We start from the raw sequence: 20,009 nt of genomic DNA on the forward strand, positions 1-20,009 counted from the left end.
GGCTAGTATATGACTGGTTGCTAAGTGTGAGGATATGACTGGTAACTAGGGGGTAGGGCTAGTATATGACTGGTTGCTATTGCTAAGTGTGAGGATGTGACTGGTTACTAGGGGGTAAGGCTAGTATATGACTGGTTGCTAAGTGTGAGGAAGTGACTGGTAACTAGGGGGTAGGGCTAGTATATGACTGGTTGCTAAGTGTGAGGATGTGACTGGTAACTAGAGGGTAGGGTTAGTATACTATATGACTGGTTGCTAAGTGTGAGGAAGTGACTGGTTACTAGGGGGTAAGGCTAGTATATGACTGGTTGCTAAGTGTGAGGAAGTGACTGGTAACTAGGGGGGTAGGGCTAGTATATGACTGGTTGCTAAGTGTGAGGATGTGACTTGTAACTAGGGGGGTAGGGCTAGTATATGACTGGTTGCTAAGTGTGAGGAAGTGACTGGTAACTAGGGGGTAGGGCTAGTATATGACTGGTTGCTAAGTGTGAGGATGTGACTGGTAACTAGAGGGTAGGGCTAGTATACTATATGACTGGTTGCTAAGTGTGAGGAAGTGACTGGTTACTAGGGGGTAAGGCTAGTATATGACTGGTTGCTAAGTGTGAGGAAGTGACTGGTAACTAGGGGGGTTGGGCTAGTATATGACTGGTTGCTAAGTGTGAGGAAGTGACTGGTAACTAGGGGGGTAGGGCAAGTATATGACTGGTTGCTAAGTGTGAGGATGTGACTGGTAACTAGGGGGTAGGGCTAGTATATGACTGGTTGCTAAGTGTGAGGATGTGACTGGTAACTAGGGGGTAGGGCTAGTGTATGACTGGTTGCTAAGTGTGAGGATGTGACTTGTAACTAGGGGGTAGGGCTAGTATATGACTGGTTGCTAAGTATAAGGATGTGACTGGTAACTAGGGGGTAGGGCTAGTATATGACTGGTTGCTAAGTGTGAGGATGTTACTGGTTTCTAGGGGGTAGGGCTAGTATATGACTGGCTGCTAAGTGTGAGGATGTGACTGGTAACTAGAGGGGTAGGGCTAGTATATGACTGGTTGCTAAGTGTGAGGAAGTGACTGGTAACTAGGGGGTAGGGCTAGTATATGACTGGTTGCTAAGTGTGAGGATGTGACTGGTAACTAGGGGGTAGGGCTAGTATATGACAGGTTGCTAAGTGTGAGGAAGTGACTGGTAACTAGGGGGTAGGGCTAGTATATGACTGGTTGCTAAGTGTGAGGATGTGACTGGTAACTAGGGGGTAGGGCTAGTATATGACAGGTTGCTAAGTGTGAGGATGAGACTGGTAACTAGGAGGTAGGGCTAGTATATGACTGGTTGCTAAGTGTGAGGATGTGACTGGTAACTAGGGGGTAGGGCTAGTATATGACTGGTTGCTAAGTGTGAGGAAGTGACTGGTAACTAGGGGGTAGGGCTAGTATATGACTGGTTGCTAAGTGTGAGGATGTGACTGGTAACTAGGGGGTAGGGCTAGTATATGACTGGTTGCTAAGTGTGAGGATGTGACTGGTAACTAGGGGGTAGGGCTAGTATATGACTGGCTGCTAAGTGTGAGGATGTGACTGGTAACTAGGGGGTAGGGCTAGTATATGACTGGTTGCTAAGTGTGAGGATGTGACTGGTAACTAGGGGGTAGGGCTAGTATATGACTGGTTGCTAAGTGTGAGGATGTGACTGGTAACTAGGGGGTAGGGCTAGTATTTGACTGGTTGCTAAGTGTGAGGATGTGTCTGGTTTCTAGGGGGTAGGGCTAGTATATGACTGGCTGCTAAGTGTGAGGAAGTGACTTGTTGCTAGGGTTACACCTCCTGTTGCCAGTTGCCCCAGTAGCGGCTGTTGGTGGGTACATAGTCCAGCGTGTGTACAGGACGGGGTCTGTACTTACTGCAGAGTGGTGGGCACAGAGCTGTGGGGAGACAGAGAGAGGAACATTAGTGAGATAATGACAGTACTAGCTGTAGGAGTAGGAGACAATGACATGGCCAGAGGTGACGTCTATGACTAGAGACATAGGCCCTCATTCCGAGTTGATCGGTCGCAAGGCGAATTTAGCAGAGTTACACACGCTAAGCCGCCGCCTACTGGGAGTGAATCTTAGCTTCTTAAAATTGCGACCGATGTATTCGCAATATTGCGATTACTAACTACTTAGCAGTTTCAGAGTAGCTTCAGACTTACTCTGCCTGTGCGATCAGTTCAGTGCTTGTCGTTCCTGTTTGACGTCACAAACACACCCAGCGTTCGCCCAGGCACTCCCACCGTTTCTCCGGCCACTCCTGCGTTTTTTCCGGAAACGGTAGCGTTTTCAGCCACACGCCCCTGAAACGCCGTGTTTCCGCCCAGTAACACCCATTTCCTGTCAATCACATTACGATCGCCGGAGCGATGAAAAAGCCGTGAGTAAAATTACTTTCTACATAGCAAAGTTACTTGGCGCAGTCGCAGTGCGAACATTGCGCATGCGTACTAAGCGGATTTTCATTGCGATGCGATGAAAAATACCGAGCGAACAACTCGGAATGAGGGCCATATTATTCATCATGAAAAAATTGTGCAATGAGAAGTTTTCGTTTTCAATTCTCATTGTATTCTCCCACATTTCTTTAAGTATTCATTATACACCCACAAGAAAATGATCACTTTCCCGAAAAACTGGTCTTTTTGAGACGTCAGTTTCTCCGGGAAATGATAATTTTCCCCTGGAGATTCGGGGGCTGTTTCTCTTTCAAAGTCTGAAAATACATTTCTCTGACGTCCTAGTGGATGCTGGGAACTCCGTAAGGACCATGGGGAATAGCGGCTCCGCAGGAGACTGGGCACAAAAGTAAAAGCTTTAGGACTACCTGGTGTGCACTGGCTCCTCCCCCTATGACCCTCCTCCAAGCCACAGTTAGATTTTTGTGCCCGGCCGAGAAGGGTGCACACTAGGGGCTCTCCTGAGCTTCTTAGTGAAAGTTTAGTTTTAGGTTTTTTATTTTCAGTGAGACCTGCTGGCAACAGGCTCACTGCATCGAGGGACTAAGGCAGGCATTCCCAACCACGGTCCTCAAGGCACACTAACAGTGCAGGTTTTAGTGATATCCAGGCTTCAGCACAGGTGACTTAATTAGTAGCTCAGTTATTTTGATTTAACCATCTGTGCTGCAGCCTGGATATCACTAAAACCTGCACTGTTGGTGTGCCTTGAGGACCGTGGTTGGGAATGCCTGGACTAAGGGGAGAAGAAGCGAACTCACCTGCTTGCAGAGTGGATTGGGCTTCTTAGGCTACTGGACACCATTAGCTCCAGAGGGACCGAACACAGGCCCAGCCTCGGAGTCCGGTCCCAGAGCCGCGCCGCCGGCCCCCTTACAGAGCCAGAAGCAAGAAGAGGTCCGGAAAATCGGCGGCAGAAGACATCCTGTCTTCACCAAGGTAGCGCACAGCACTGCAGCTGTGCGCCATTGTTACTCAGGCACACTTCACACTCCGGTCACTGAGGGTGCAGGGCGCTAGGGGGGGGCGCCCTGAGCAGCAATGTAAAACACCTTGGCTGGCATAAATATACCACATATAACCCCCAGGGCTATATGGATGTATTTTAACCCCTGCCAGAACTCACCAAAAAAGCGGGAGAAAAGGCCGCCGAGAAGGGGGCGGAGCCTATCTCCTCAGCACACGGGCGCCATTTTCCATCCCAGCTCCGCTGGAAGGACGTCTCCCTGACTCTCCCCTGCAGTCCTGCACTACAGAAAAGGGTAAAAAAGAGAGGGGGGGGCACTAATTTGGCGCAGTTTTAATACTAACAGCAGCTATAAAGGGAAAAGCACATTTTATAGTGGTATTCCTGTCTATATATAGCGCTCTGGTGTGTGCTGGCATACTCTCCCTCTGTCTCCCCAAAGGGCTAGTGGGGTCCTGTCCTCTATCAGAGCATTCCCTGTGTGTGTGCGGTGTGTCGGTACGATTGTGTCGACATGTTTGAGGAGGAAAATGAGATGGAGGCGGAGCAATTGCCTATTATACAGTTGTCACCCCCTAGGGAGTCGACACCTGAGTGGATGAGCTTATGGAAGGAATTGCGTGACAGTGTCAGCTCTTTACGACAGACAGTTGACGACATGAGACAGCCGGCTACTCAGCTTGTGCCTGTCCAGGGGTCTCAAACGCCATCAGGGGCTTTAAAACGCCCGTTACCTCAAATGGCAGACACAGACACGGATACTGACTCCAGTGTCGATGATGAGGAGACAAACGTGACTTCCACTAGGGCCACACGTTACATGATTGAAGCAATGAAAAATGTATTGCATATCTCTGATAATACAAGTACCACTAAGAAGGGTATTATGTTTGGTGAGAAAAAACTGCCTGTAGTTTTTCCTGTATCCGAGGAATTAAATGAAGTGTGTGATGAGGCGTGGGTTTCCCCCGATAAAAAACTGATAATTCCTAAAAGGTTATTGGCATCGTACCCTTTCCCGCCAGAGGATAGGGCACGTTGGGAAACACCCCCTAGGGTGGATAAAGCGCTCACACGTTTGTCAAAACAGGTAGCACTACCCTCTCCTGATACGGCCGCCCTAAAGGAACCTGCCGATAGAAAGCTGGAGAATATCCTAAAATGTATATACTCTCACACGGGTGTTATACTGCGACCAGCAATCGCCTCAGCCTGGATGTGCAGTGCGGGCCTGGCGTGGTCGGATTCCCTGACTGAAAATATTGATACCCTAGATAGGGACAGTATATTACTGACTATAGAGCATTTGAAGGATGCATTTCTATATATGCGTGATGCACAGAGGGATATTTGCCGACTGGCATCAAGAGTTAGCGCGCTGTCCATTTCTGCAAGAAGAGGTTTATGGACGCGGCAGTGGTCAGGTGATGCGAATTCTAAAAGGCACATGGAAGTATTGCCTTATAAGGGGAAGGAGTTATTTGGGGTAGGTCTATCAGACCTGGTAGCCACGGCAACTGCTGGAAAATCCACATTTTTACCCCTGGTAGCTTCTCAACCTAAGAAGACGCCGTATTATCAGGCGCAGTCCTTTCGGCCCCATAAGGGCAAGCGGGCAAAAGGCGCCTCATTTCTGCCCCGTGGCAGAGGGAGAGGAAAAAAGCTGCATCAAACAGCCAGTTCCCAGGAACAAAAGCCCTCTCCCGCCTCCGCAAAGTCCTCAGCATGACGCTGGGGCTTTACAAGCAGACTCAGGCACGGTGGGGGCCCGTCTCAAGAAGTTCAGTGCGCAGTGGGCCCACTCGCAAGTGGACCCCTGGATCGTTCAAGTGGTATCTCAGGGGTACAAATTGGAATTCGAGACGTCTCCCCCTCGCCGTTTTCTAAAGTCTGCTTTACCGACGTCTCCCTCAGACAGGGAGGCAGTATTGGAAGCCATTCACAAGCTGTATTCCCAGCAGGTGATAATCAAGGTACCCCTCCTACAACAGGGAAAGGGGTACTATTCCACACTATTTGTGGTACCGAAGCCGGACGGCTCGGTGAGACCAATTTTAAACCTAAAATCCTTGAACACTTACATACAAAGGTTCAAATTCAAGATGGAGTCACTCAGAGCAGTGATTGCAAACCTGGAAGACGGGGACTATATGGTGTCTCTGGACATCAAAGATGCTTACCTACATGTCCCAATTTACCCTTCTCACCAAGGGTACCTCAGGTTTGTGGTACAGAACTGTCACTATCAGTTTCAGACGCTGCCGTTTGGATTGTCCACGGCACCCCGGGTCTTTACTAAGGTAATGGCCGAAATGATGATACTCCTTCGAAGGAAGGGAGTTTTAGTTATCCCTTACTTGGACGATCTCCTGATAAGGGCAAGATCCAGGGAACAGTTGGAAGTCGGGGTAGCACTATCTCAGATAGTGCTGCGCCAGCACGGTTGGATTCTCAATATTCCAAAATCACAGCTGATCCCGACGACACGACTTCTATTCCTAGGGATGATCCTGGACACAGTTCAGAAAAAGGTGTTTCTCCCGGAGGAGAAAGCCAGGGAGTTATCCGAACTAGTCAGAAATCTCCTAAAACCAGGCCAAGTCTCAGTGCATCAATGCACAAGGGTCCTGGGAAAGATGGTGGCTTCTTACGAAGCAATCCCATTCGGCAGATTCCACGCAAGAACCTTCCAGTGGGATCTGCTAGACAAATGGTCCGGGTCGCATCTTCAGATGCATCAGCGGATAATCTTGTCACCAAGGACAAGGGTGTCTCTCCTGTGGTGGTTGCAGAGTGCTCATCTTCTAGAGGGCCGCAGATTCTGCATTCAGGACTGGGTCCTGGTGACCACGGATGCCAGCCTGAGAGGCTGGGGAGCAGTCACACAGGGAAGAAATTTCCAGGGCTTGTGGTCAAGCCTGGAGACATTACTTCACATAAATATCCTGGAGCTAAGGGCCATCTACAATGCTCTAAGCCTAGCAAGACCTCTGCTTCAAGGTCAGCCGGTGCTGATCCAGTCAGACAACATCACGGCAGTCGCCCACGTAAACAGACAGGGCGGCACAAGAAGCAGGAGGGCAATGACAGAAGTTGCAAGGATTCTTCGCTGGGCGGAAAATCATGTGATAGCACTGTCAGCAGTGTTCATTCCGGGAGTGGACAACTGGGAAGCAGACTTCCTCAGCAGACACGACCTCCACCCGGGGGAGTGGGGACTTCACCCAGAAGTCTTCCACATGATTGTGAACCGTTGGGAAAAACCAAAGGTGGACATGATGGCGTCCCGCCTCAACAAAAAACTAGACAGGTATTGCGCCAGGTCAAGGGACCCTCAGGCAATAGCTGTGGACGCTCTGGTAACACCGTGGGTGTACCAGTCAGTGTATGTGTTCCCTCCTCTGCCTCTCATACCCAAGGTACTGAGAATCATAAGAAGGAGAGGAGTAAGGACTATACTCGTGGCTCCGGATTGGCCAAGAAGGACTTGGTACCCGGAACTTCAAGAGATGCTCACAGAGGACCCGTGGCCTCTACCTCTAAGAAAGGACCTGCTCCAGCAGGGACCCTGTCTGTTCCAAGACTTACCGCGGCTGCGTTTGACGGCATGGCGGTTGAACGCCGGATCATGAAGGAAAAAGGCATTCCGGATGAAGTCATCCCTACCCTGATCAAAGCCAGGAAGGATGTAACCGTACAGCATTATCACCGTATTTGGCGTAAATATGTTGCGTGGTGCGAGGCCAGGAAGGCCCCTACAGAGGAATTTCAACTGGGTCGTTTCCTGCATTTCCTGCAAACAGGAGTGTCTATGGGCCTAAAATTAGGGTCCGTTAAGGTTCAAATTTCGGCCCTGTCGATTTTCTTCCAGAAAGAACTGGCTTCAGTTCCTGAAGTTCAGACGTTTGTCAAGGGGGTACTGCATATACAGCCTCCTTTTGTGCCTCCAGTGGCACCTTGGGATCTCAATGTAGTTTTGGGGTTCCTAAAATCACATTGGTTTGAACCACTCTCCACTGTGGACTTAAAATATCTCACTTGGAAAGTGGTAATGCTGTTAGCCCTGGCTTCAGCCAGGCGTGTCTCAGAATTGGCGGCTTTATCCTATAAAAGCCCTTACCTAATTTTTCATACGGACAGGGCAGAATTGAGGACTCGTCCTCAATTTCTCCCTAAGGTGGTTTCAGCGTTTCACTTGAACCAGCCTATTGTGGTACCTGCGGCTACTAGGGACTTGGAGGACTCCAAGTTGCTGGACGTAGTCAGGGCCCTGAAAATATATGTTTCCAGGACGGCTGGAGTCAGGAAATCTGACTCGCTGTTTATCCTGTATGCACCCAACAAGCTGGGTGCTCCTGCTTCTAAGCAGACTATTGCTCGTTGGATTTGTAGTAGAATTCAGCTTGCACATTCTGTGGCAGGCCTGCCACAGCCAAAATCTGGAAAAGCCCATTCCACAAGGAAGGTGGGCTCATCTTGGGCGGCTGCCCGAGGGGTCTCGGCTTTACAACTTTGCCGAGCAGCTACTTGGTCAGGGGCAAACACGTTTGCTAAATTCTACAAATTTGATACCCTGGCTGAGGAGGACCTTGAGTTCTCTCATTCGGTGCTGCAGAGTCATCCGCACTCTCCCGCCCGTTTGGGAGCTTTGGTATAATCCCCATGGTCCTTACGGAGTTCCCAGCATCCACTAGGACGTCAGAGAAAATAAGAATTTACTTACCGATAATTCTATTTCTCGTAGTCCGTAGTGGATGCTGGGCGCCCATCCCAAGTGCGGATTGTCTGCAATACTTGTACATAGTTATTGTTACAAAAATCGGGTTATTATTGTTGTGAGCCATCTTTTCAGAGGCTCCTCTGTTATCATGCTGTTAACTGGGTACAGATCACAGGTTGTACGGTGTGATTGGTGTGGCTGGTATGAGTCTTACCCGGGATTCAAAATCCTTCCTTATTGTGTACGCTCGTCCGGGCACAGTATCCTAACTGAGGCTTGGAGGAGGGTCATAGGGGGAGGAGCCAGTGCACACCAGGTAGTCCTAAAGCTTTTACTTTTGTGCCCAGTCTCCTGCGGAGCCGCTATTCCCCATGGTCCTTACGGAGTGCCCAGCATCCACTACGGACTACGAGAAATAGAATTATCGGTAAGTAAATTCTTATTTTTTTTTCGGAGTTTGAGAAATGTCACAATTTCTACATCCCCTGGAGAGTGTAGAAATTGGGACAATTATAGGATGATGAATATGCCCCTAGTCCTCTGAATATGCTTCCTCCGAAGCTGCGTGCACACTGCTACACACATATCTTAGGCCCATCTCCCATAGGGACAGAATGGGCATAATTGGGCTAACGGGTGGTTATGCGTACACTGAACAATGGAGTTATTCCACAAAAATCAACACAGGCCCTCGGAGGGAACCAGGATGCAGGGCACTCAGAGGAAACCAGGACGTAGTGCCCTCAGACGGAAACCAGGACGTAGTGCCCTCAGACGGAAACCAGGACGTAGTGTCCTCAGACGGAAACCAGGACGCAGGACGCTCAGAGGAAACCAGGATGCAGGACGCTCAGAGGAAACCAGGATGCAGGACGCTCAGAGGAAACCAGGATGCAGGGCACTCAGAAGGGAACCAGGATGCAGGGCCCTCAGAAGGGAACCAGGATGCAGGGTCCTCAGAAGGGAACCAGGATGCAGGGCCCTCAGAAGGGAACCAGGATTCAGGACCCTCAGAAGGGAACCAGGATGCAGGGCCCTCAGAAGGGAACCAGGATGCAGGGCCCCAGAGGGAACCAGGATGCAGGGCCCTCAGGTGGAACCAGCATGCAAGGCCATAAGAGGGAACCAGGATGCAGGGCCCTCAGAGGGAACCAGGTTGCAGGGCACTCAGAGGGAACCAGGATGCAGGGCCCTCAGAGGGAACCAGGTTGCAGGGCACTCAGAGGGAACCAGGATGCAAGGCCCTCAGAGGGAACCAGGATGCAGGGCCCTCAGAGGGAACCAGGATGTAGGGCCCTCAGAGGGAACCAGGATGCAGGGCCCTCAGAGGGAACCAGGATGCAGAGCCCTCAGAGGGAACCAGGATGCAGAGCCCTCAGAGGGAACCAGGATACAGGGCTCTCAGAGGGAACCAGGATGCTGGGCCCTCAGAGGGAACCAGGATACAGGGCCCTCAGAGGGAACCAAGATGCAGGGCGCTCAGAGGGAACCAGGATGCAAGGCCATCAGAGGGAACCAGGCTGCATGTCCATCAGAGGGAACCAGGATGCATGACACTCAATGGGAACCAGGATGCAGGGCGCTCAGAGGAAACCAGGATGCAGGGCCCTCAGGGGAAACCAGGATGCAGGGCCCTCAGAGGGAACCAGGATGCAGGGCCATCAGAGGGAACCAGGATGCAGGGCCATCAGAGGGAACCAGGATGCATGACACTCAATGGGAACCAGGATGCAGGGCGCTCAGAGGAAACCAGGATGCAGGGCCCTCAGGGGAAACCAGGATGCAGGGCCCTCAGAGGGAACCAGGATGCACGGCGCTCAGAGGGAACCAGGATACAGGGCCCTCTCAGAGGGAACCAGGATGCATGGCCCTCAGAGGGAACCAGGATGCATGTCCATAAGAGGGAACCAGGATGCAGGGACCCCAGAGGGAACCCGGATGTAGGGCCCTCAGAGCAGTGCTGTAACTAGACATTTTAGCGCTGTGTGCAAGAAACGGCATCAGCGCCCCCCCTTTTATGTAAAATAGGGGCAGTGCGCGCTGTAGGCGCGTGCAAAAAATATAGGGCGTGGCTTCATGGGGAAGGGGTGTGGCCACAAAATAATACCAATTCATATTGCGGTGCACAGTAGTCTCCTTTATTCAAATTACGCCGCACATTAGCGCCACTACACCAGGTAGAGACCCTTTTACACATTATAGCAGACAGCATCCCCTTTTTACACATTACGGCAGACAGCGGGGTATATTTACTAAGGTCCCGATTTTGACCGAGATGCCGTTTTTTCTTCAAAATGTCATGTCGGGAATTTACTAAACTCAAATCACGGCAGTGATGAGGCCATTTGTATTTTTTTGGAAGTCCAAGAAAAAAAATACGAATGAATACACCATCGGTCAAATACGCCAGCAAATTAGTAGAACTCGGTCATTTACTAAAAAGTGCAAATCTCAAAATATCCAAACACTGCCGTGAAAAATTACAAATCGTAAAAAAGTGCTAAAAAAAAACAGACCTGCTTTTTTGAACCGTGATTGGATAGGCATGCACGGATTCATGAGATCCGTGCATGTATATCAGTGGGAAGGGGTGGGAAAGTGTTAATTTTATTAAAAAATTTTGCGTGGGGTCCCCCCTCCTAAGCATAACCAGCCTCGGGCTCTTTGAGCCGGTCCTGGTTGCAGAAATATGGAGAAAAAATTGACAGGGGTTCCCCCATATTTAAGCAACCAGCACCGGGCTCTGCGCCTGGTCCTGGTTCCAAAAATACGGGGGACAAAAAGCGTAGGGGTCCCCCGTATTTTTGAAACCAGCACCGGGCTCCACTAGCTGGACAGATAATGCCACAGCCGGGGGTCACTTTTATACAGTGCCCTGCGGCCGTGGCATTAAATACCCAACTAGTCACCCCTGGCCGGGGTACCCTGGGGGAGTGGGGACCCCTTCAATCAAGGGGTCCCCCCCCTCCAGCCACCCAAGGGCCAGGGGTGAAGCCCGAGGCTGTCCCCCCCATCCAAGGGCTGCGGATGGGGGGCTGATAGCCTTTGGTAAAAGTGATTGATATTGTTTTTAGTAGCAGTACTACAAGGCCCAGCAAGCCTCCCCCGCAAGCTGGTACTTGGAGAACCACAAGTACCAGCATGCGATGGAAAAACGGGCCCACTGGTACCTGTAGTACTACTACTAAAAAAATACCCCAATAAAGACATAACACACACACCTTGAAAGTAGAGATGAGCGGGTTCGGTTTCTCTGAAACCGAACCCGCACGAACTTCATGTTTTTTTTACGGGTCCGAGCAGACTCGGATCCTCCCGCCTTGCTCGGTTAACCCGAGCGCGCCCGAACGTCATCATGACGCTGTCGGATTCTCGCGAGACTCGGATTCTATATAAGGAGCCGCGCGTCGCCGCCATTTTCACACGTGCATTGAGATTGATAGGGAGAGGACGTGGCTGGCGTCCTCTCCATTAGAAATTAGATTAGAAGAGAGAGAGAGATTGTGCAGAGTCAGACAGAGTTTACCACAGTGACCAGTGCAGTTGTTGTTAGTTAACTTTTATTTATTTTAATATAATATATCCGTTCTCTGCTATATCCGTTCTCTGCCTGAAAAAAAACGATACACAGCAGCAGCCAGTCACACAGTGTGACTCAGTCTGTGTGCACTCAGCTCAGCCCAGTGTGCTGCACATCAATGTATAAAAGGCAAAGCTTATAATAATTGTGGGGGAGACTGGGGAGCACTGCAGGTTGTTATAGCAGGAGCCCCCAGGAGTACATAATATTATATTAATTTAAAATTAAACAGTGCACACTTTTGCTGCAGGAGTGCCACTGCCAGTGTGACTAGTGGTGACCAGTGCCTGACCACCAGTATAGTAGTATATTGTTGTATGTATTGTATACTATCTCTTTATCAACCAGTCTATATTAGCAGCAGACACAGTACAGTGCGGTAGTTCACGGCTGTGGCTACCTCTGTGTCGGCAGTCGGAACTCGGCAGGCAGTCCGTCCATCCATAATTGTATTACAATATATACCACCTAACCGTGGTATTTTTTTTTCTTTCTTTATACCGTCGTCATAGTGTCATACTAGTTGTTACGAGTATACTACTATCTCTTTATCAACCAGTGTACAGTGCGGTAGTTCACGGCTGTGGCTACCTCTGTGTCGGCAGTCGGCAGGCAGTCCGTCCATCCATAATTGTATTATTATTATAATATATACCACCTAACCGTGTTTTTTTTTTCATTCTTTATACCGTCATAGTGTCATACTAGTTGTTACGAGTATACTACTATCTCTTTATCAACCAGTGTACAGTGCGGTAGTTCACGGCTGTGGCTACCTCTGTGTCGGCAGTCGGCAGGCAGTCCGTCCATCCATAATTGTATTATTATTATAATATATACCACCTAACCGTGGTTTTTTTTTCATTCTTTATACCGTCGTCATAGTGTCATACTAGTTGTTACGAGTATACTACTATCTCTTTATCAACCAGTGTACAGTGCGGTAGTTCACGGCTGTGGCTACCTCTGTGTCGGCAGTCGGCAGGCAGTCCGTCCATCCATAATTGTATTATTATTATAATATATACCACCTAACCGTGGTTTTTTTTTCATTCTTTATACCGTCGTCATAGTGTCATACTAGTTGTTACGAGTATACTACTATCTCTTTATCAACCAGTGTACAGTGCGGTAGTTCACGGCTGTGGCTACCTCTGTGTCGGCAGTCGGCAGGCAGTCCGTCCATCCATAATTGTATTATTATTATAATATATACCACCTAACTGTGGTATTTTTTTTTCTTTCTTTATACCGTCGTCATAGTGTCATACTAGTTGTTACGAGTATACTACTATCTCTTTATCAACCAGTGTACAGTGCGGTAGTTCACGGCTGTGGCTACCTCTGTGTCGGCAGTCGGCAGGCAGTCCGTCCATCCATAATTGTATTATTATTATAATATATACCACCTAACTGTGGTATTTTTTTTTCTTTCTTTATACCGTCGTCATAGTGTCATACTAGTTGTTACGAGTATACTACTATCTCTTTATCAACCAGTGTACAGTGCGGTAGTTCACGGCTGTGGCTACCTCTGTGTCGGCAGTCGGCAGGCAGTCCGTCCATCCATAATTGTATTATTATTATAATATATACCACCTAACTGTGGTATTTTTTTTTCTTTCTTTATACCGTCGTCATAGTGTCATACTAGTTGTTACGAGTATACTACTATCTCTTTATCAACCAGTGTACAGTGCGGTAGTTCACGGCTGTGGCTACCTCTGTGTCGGCAGTCGGCAGGCAGTCCGTCCATCCATAATTGTATTATTATTATAATATATACCACCTAACTGTGGTATTTTTTTTTCTTTCTTTATACCGTCGTCATAGTGTCATACTAGTTGTTACGAGTATACTACTATCTCTTTATCAACCAGTGTACAGTGCGGTAGTTCACGGCTGTGGCTACCTCTGTGTCGGCAGTCGGCAGGCAGTCCGTCCATCCATAATTGTATTATTATTATAATATATACCACCTAACCGTGGTTTTTTTATACCACCTAACCGTGGCAGTCCGTCCATAATTGTATACTAGTATCCAATCCATCCATCTCCATTGTTTACCTGAGGTGCCTTTTAGTTCTGCCTATAAAATATGGAGAACAAAAAAGTTGAGGTTCCAAAATTAGGGAAAGATCAAGATCCACTTCCACCTCGTGCTGAAGCTGCTGCCACTAGTCATGGCCGAGACGATGAAATGCCAGCAACGTCGTCTGCCAAGGCCGATGCCCAATGTCATAGTACAGAGCTTGTCAAATCCAAAACACCAAATATCAGAAAAAAAAGGACTCCAAAACCTAAAATAAAATTGTCGGAGGAGAAGCGTAAACTTGCCAATATGCCATTTACCACACGGAGTGGCAAGGAACGGCTGAGGCCCTGGCCTATGTTCATGGCTAGTGGTTCAGCTTCACATGAGGATGGAAGCACTCAGCCTCTCGCTAGAAAACTGAAAAGACTCAAGCTGGCAAAAGCACCGCAAAGAACTGTGCGTTCTTTGAAATCCCAAATCCACAAGGAGAGTCCAATTGTGTCGTTTGCGATGCCTGACCTTCCCAACACTGGACGTGAAGAGCATGCGCCTTCCACTATTTGCATGCCCCCTGCAAGTGCTGGAAGGAGCACCCGCAGTCCAGTTCCTGATAGTCAGATTGAAGATGTCAGTGTTGAAGTACACCAGGATGAGGAGGATATGGGTGTTGCTGGCGCTGGGGAGGAAATTGACCAGGAGGATTCTGATGGTGAGGTGGTTTGTTTAAGTCAGGCACCCGGGGAGACACCTGTTGTCCGTGGGAGGAATATGGCCGTTGACATGCCAGGTGAAAATACCAAAAAAATCAGCTCTTCGGTGTGGAGGTATTTCACCAGAAATGCGGACAACAGGTGTCAAGCCGTGTGTTCCCTTTGTCAAGCTGTAATAAGTAGGGGTAAGGACGTTAACCACCTCGGAACATCCTCCCTTATACGTCACCTGCAGCGCATTCATAATAAGTCAGTGACAAGTTCAAAAACTTTGGGTGACAGCGGAAGCAGTCCACTGACCAGTAAATCCCTTCCTCTTGTAACCAAGCTCACGCAAACCACCCCACCAACTCCCTCAGTGTCAATTTCCTCCTTCCCCAGGAATGCCAATAGTCCTGCAGGCCATGTCACTGGCAAGTCTGACGAGTCCTCTCCTGCCTGGGATTCCTCCGATGCATCCTTGCGTGTAACGCCTACTGCTGCTGGCGCTGCTGTTGTTGCCGCTGGGAGTCGATGGTCATCCCAGAGGGGAAGTCGTAAGCCCACTTGTACTACTTCCAGTAAGCAATTGACTGTTCAACAGTCCTTTGCGAGGAAGATGAAATATCACAGCAGTCATCCTACTGCAAAGCGGATAGCTGAGTCCTTGACAACTATGTTGGTGTTAGACGTGCGTCCGGTATCCGCCGTTAGTTCACAGGGAACTAGACAATTTATTGAGGCAGTGTGCCCCCGTTACCAAATACCATCTAGGTTCCACTTCTCTAGGCAGGCGATACCGAGAATGTACACGGACGTCAGAAAAAGACTCACCAGTGTCCTAAAAAATGCAGTTGTACCCAATGTCCACTTAACCACGGACATGTGGACAAGTGGAGCAGGGCAGGGTCAGGACTATATGACTGTGACAGCCCACTGGGTAGATGTATGGACTCCCGCCGCAAGAACAGCAGCGGCGGCACCAGTAGCAGCATCTCGCAAACGCCAACTCTTTCCTAGGCAGGCTACGCTTTGTATCACCGCTTTCCAGAATACGCACACAGCTGAAAACCTCTTACGGCAACTGAGGAAGATCATCGCGGAATGGCTTACCCCAATTGGACTCTCCTGTGGATTTGTGGCATCGGACAACGCCAGCAATATTGTGTGTGCATTAAATATGGGCAAATTCCAGCACGTCCCATGTTTTGCACATACCTTGAATTTGGTGGTGCAGAATTTTTTAAAAAACGACAGGGGCGTGCAAAAGATGCTGTCGGTGGCCAGAAAAATTGCGGGACACTTTCGGCGTACAGGCACCACGTACAGAAGACTGGAGCACCACCAAAAACTACTGAACCTGCCCTGCCATCATCTGAAGCAAGAAGTGGTAACGAGGTGGAATTCAACCCTCTATATGCTTCAGAGGTTGGAGGAGCAGCAAAAGGCCATTCAAGCCTATACAATTGAGCACGATATAGGAGATGGAATGCACCTGTCTCAAGTGCAGTGGAGAATGATTTCAACGTTGTGCAAGGTTCTGATGCCCTTTGAACTTGCCACACGTGAAGTCAGTTCAGACACTGCCAGCCTGAGTCAGGTCATTCCCCTCATCAGGCTTTTGCAGAAGAAGCTGGAGGCATTGAAGAAGGAGCTAACACGGAGCGATTCCGCTAGGCATGTGGGACTTGTGGATGCAGCCCTTAATTCGCTTAACAAGGATTCACGGGTGGTCAATCTGTTGAAATCAGAGCACTACATTTTGGCCACCGTGCTCGATCCTAGATTTAAAGCCTACCTTGGATCTCTCTTTCCGGCAGACACAGGTCTGCTGGGGTTGAAAGACCTGCTGGTGACAAAATTGTCAAGTCAAGCGGAACGCGACCTGTCAACATCTCCTCCTTCACATTCTCCCGCAACTGGGGGTGCGAGGAAAAGGCTCAGAATTCCGAGCCCACCCGCTGGCGGTGATGCAGGGCAGTCTGGAGCGACTGCTGATGCTGACATATGGTCCGGACTGAAGGACCTGACAACGATTACGGACATGTCGTCTACTGTCACTGCATATGATTCTCTCAACATTGATAGAATGGTGGAGGATTATATGAGTGACCGCATCCAAGTAGGCACGTCACACAGTCCGTACTTATACTGGCAGGAAAAAGAGGCAATTTGGAGGCCCTTGCACAAACTGGCTTTATTCTACCTAAGTTGCCCTCCCACAAGTGTGTACTCCGAAAGAGTGTTTAGTGCCGCCGCTCACCTTGTCAGCAATCGGCGTACGAGGTTACATCCAGAAAATGTGGAGAAGATGATGTTCATTAAAATGAATTATAATCAATTCCTCCGCGGAGACATTGACCAGCAGCAATTGCCTCCACAAAGTACACAGGGAGCTGAGATGGTGGATTCCAGTGGGGACGAATTGATAATCTGTGAGGAGGGGGATGTACACGGTGATATATCGGAGGGTGAAGATGAGGTGGACATCTTGCCTCTGTAGAGCCAGTTTGTGCAAGGAGAGATTAATTGCTTCTTTTTTGGGGGGGGTCCAAACCAACCCGTCATTTCAGTCACAGTCGTGTGGCAGACCCTGTCACTGAAATGATGGGTTGGTTAAAGTGTGCATGTCCTGTTTTGTTTATACAACATAAGGGTGGGTGGGAGGGCCCAAGGACAATTCCATCTTGCACCTCTTTTTTCTTTTCTTTTTCTTTGCATCATGTGCTGATTGGGGAGGGTTTTTTGGAAGGGACATCCTGCGTGACACTGCAGTGCCACTCCTAGATGGGCCCGGTGTTTGTGTCGGCCACTAGGGTCGCTAATCTTACTCACACAGTCAGCTACCTCATTGCGCCTCTTTTGTTCTTTGCGTCATGTGCTGTTTGGGGAGGGTTTTTTGGAAGGGACATCCTGCGTGACACTGCAGTGCCACTCCTAGATGGGCCCGGTGTTTGTGTCGGCCACTAGGGTCGCTAATCTTACTCACACAGCTACCTCATTGCGCCTCTTTTTTTCTTTGCGTCATGTGCTGTTTGGGGAGGGTTTTTTGGAAGGGACATCCTGCGTGACACTGCAGTGCCACTCCTAGATGGGCCCGGTGTTTGTGTCGGCCACTAGGGTCGCTAATCTTACTCACACAGCTACCTCATTGCGCCTCTTTTTTTCTTTGCGTCATGTGCTGTTTGGGGAGGGTTTTTTGGAAGGGCCATCCTGCGTGACACTGCAGTGCCACTCCTAGATGGGCCCGGTGTTTGTGTCGGCCACTAGGGTCGCTAATCTTACTCACACAGCTACCTCATTGCGCCTCTTTTTTTCTTTGCGTCATGTGCTGTTTGGGGAGGGTTTTTTGGAAGGGACATCCTGCGTGACACTGCAGTGCCACTCCTAGATGGGCCCGGTGTTTGTGTCGGCCACTAGGGTCGCTTATCTTACTCACACAGCGACCTCGGTGCAAATTTTAGGACTAAAAATAATATTGTGAGGTGTGAGGTATTCAGAATAGACTGAAAATGAGTGTAAATTATGTTTTTTGAGGTTAATAATACTTTGGGATCAAAATGACCCCCAAATTCTATGATTTAAGCTGTTTTTTAGTGTTTTTTGAAAAAAACACCCGAATCCAAAACACACCCGAATCCGACAAAAAAAATTCGGTGAGGTTTTTACCAAAACGCGTTCGAACCCAAAACACGGCCGCGGAACCGAACCTAAAACCAAAACACAAAACCCGAAAAATTTCAGGCGCTCATCTCTACTTGAAAGTATAACTTTAATACATACATGCACACCACCATTTACACATACTTACCTATGTTCCCACGCAGGTCGGTCCTCTTCTCCAGTAGAATCCATGGTGTACCTGTTGAAAAAATTATACTCACATAATCCATGGTAGAAGGCTCCTCTGCTGGTAATCCATTTGTAATCCACGTACTTGTAAAAATAAAAAAAACGGATACCCGACCTCGCACTGAAAGGGGCCCCATGTTTTCACATGGGACCCCTTTCCCCGAATGCCTGGAACCCCCTCTGACTTAAGTCCAAGAAGGTTCCATCAGCCAATCAGGGAGCGCCACGTTTGGCACCCTCCTGATTGGCTGTGTGCTCCTGTACTGACTGACAGGCGGCACACGGCAGTGTTACAATGTAGCGCCTATGCGCTCCATTGTAACCAATGGTGGGAACTTTGTTGTCAGCGGTTGACCGAGAGTAACCTCACCGCTGACCACAAAGTTCCCACCATTGGTTACAATGGAGCGCATAGGCGCTACATTGTAACACTGCCGTGTGCCGCCTGTCAGTCAGTACAGGAGCACACAGCCAATCAGGAGGGTGCCAAACGTGGCGCTCCCTGATTGGCTTATGGAACCTTCTTGGACTTAAGTCAGAGGGGGTTCCAGGCATTCGGGGAAAGGGGTCCCATGTGAAAACATGGGGCCCCTTTCAGTGCGAGGTTGGGTATCCGTTTTTTTATTTTTACAAGTACGTGGATTACAAAAGGATTACAAGCAGAGGAGCCATCTTCACTGGATTTGGTGAGTATAATTTTTTCAACAGGTACACCATGGATTCTACTGGAGAAGAGGACCGACCCTCGTGTGAACATAAGGTAAGTATGTGTATATGGTGGTGTGTATGTATGTATTAAAGTTCTACTTTCAAGGTGTGTGTGTGATGTCTTTATTGGGGTATTTTTTTTAGTAGTAGTACTACAGGTACCAGCGGGCCCGTTTTTCCGCCGCATGCTGGTACTTGTGGTTCTCCAAGTACCAGCTTGCGGGGGAGGCTTGCTGGGCTTTGTAGTACTGCTACTAAAAACAATATCAAACACTTTCAACTTTGGCTATCAGCCCCCCATCCGCAGCCCATTGGATGGGGGGACAGCCTCGGGCTTCACCCCTGGCCCTTGGGTGGCTGGGGGGGGACCCCTTGATTGAAGGGGTCCCCACTCCCCCAGGGTACCCCGGCCAGGGGTGACTATTTGGGTATTTAATGCCACGGCCGCAGGGCACTGTATAAAAGTGACCCCCGGCTGTGGCATTATCTGTCCAGCTAGTGGAGCCCGGTGCTGGTTTCAAAAATACGGGGGACCCCTACGCTTTTTGTCCCCCGTATTTTTGGAACCAGGACCAGGCGCAGAGCCCGGTGCTGGTTGCTTAAATATGGGGGAACCCCTGTCAATTTTTTCTCCATATTTCTGCAACCAGGACCGGCTCAAAGAGCCCGAGGCTGGTTATGCTTAGGAGGGGGGACCCCACGCACTTTTTTTTTTACCATTTTTAACTATTTTTTTAAATAAAAAAAAGTGCACAATGAACCCCAGCACGGATCTCACAGATCCGGCCGTGATTCATTGTGTTAAAGTCGGCAGTGTTTTGCTAATCACTCCCATAAAACACTGAAAAAAATTACGAATGACATCGACATCGGAAAACACAAAAATGCAGAATACGACAGCTTAGTAAATTAGTCGTAATAAATTCAAAAAGTTGCAGTTTTACACTTTCGATGTCATTCGTGATTAATCTCCC

General features: G+C 49.0%; 1 protein-coding gene across 1 annotated transcript in view; it reads right to left on the reverse strand.

Annotated features, from left to right (window-relative positions):
* TMEM95 (transmembrane protein 95) overlaps positions 1 to 20,009 on the reverse strand; it is a 167,720-nt gene that overhangs the window by 39,406 nt on the left and 108,305 nt on the right. The window contains exon 5 of the mRNA XM_063950424.1: positions 1,895 to 1,915. Coding sequence (XP_063806494.1) covers positions 1,895 to 1,915 — 21 coding nt within the window. The remainder of the gene's footprint in view (positions 1 to 1,894; positions 1,916 to 20,009) is intronic.

This window comes from Pseudophryne corroboree, assembly GCF_028390025.1.
Source record: "Pseudophryne corroboree isolate aPseCor3 chromosome 6 unlocalized genomic scaffold, aPseCor3.hap2 SUPER_6_unloc_1, whole genome shotgun sequence".
NCBI classification, from domain to species: domain Eukaryota; kingdom Metazoa; phylum Chordata; class Amphibia; order Anura; family Myobatrachidae; genus Pseudophryne; species Pseudophryne corroboree.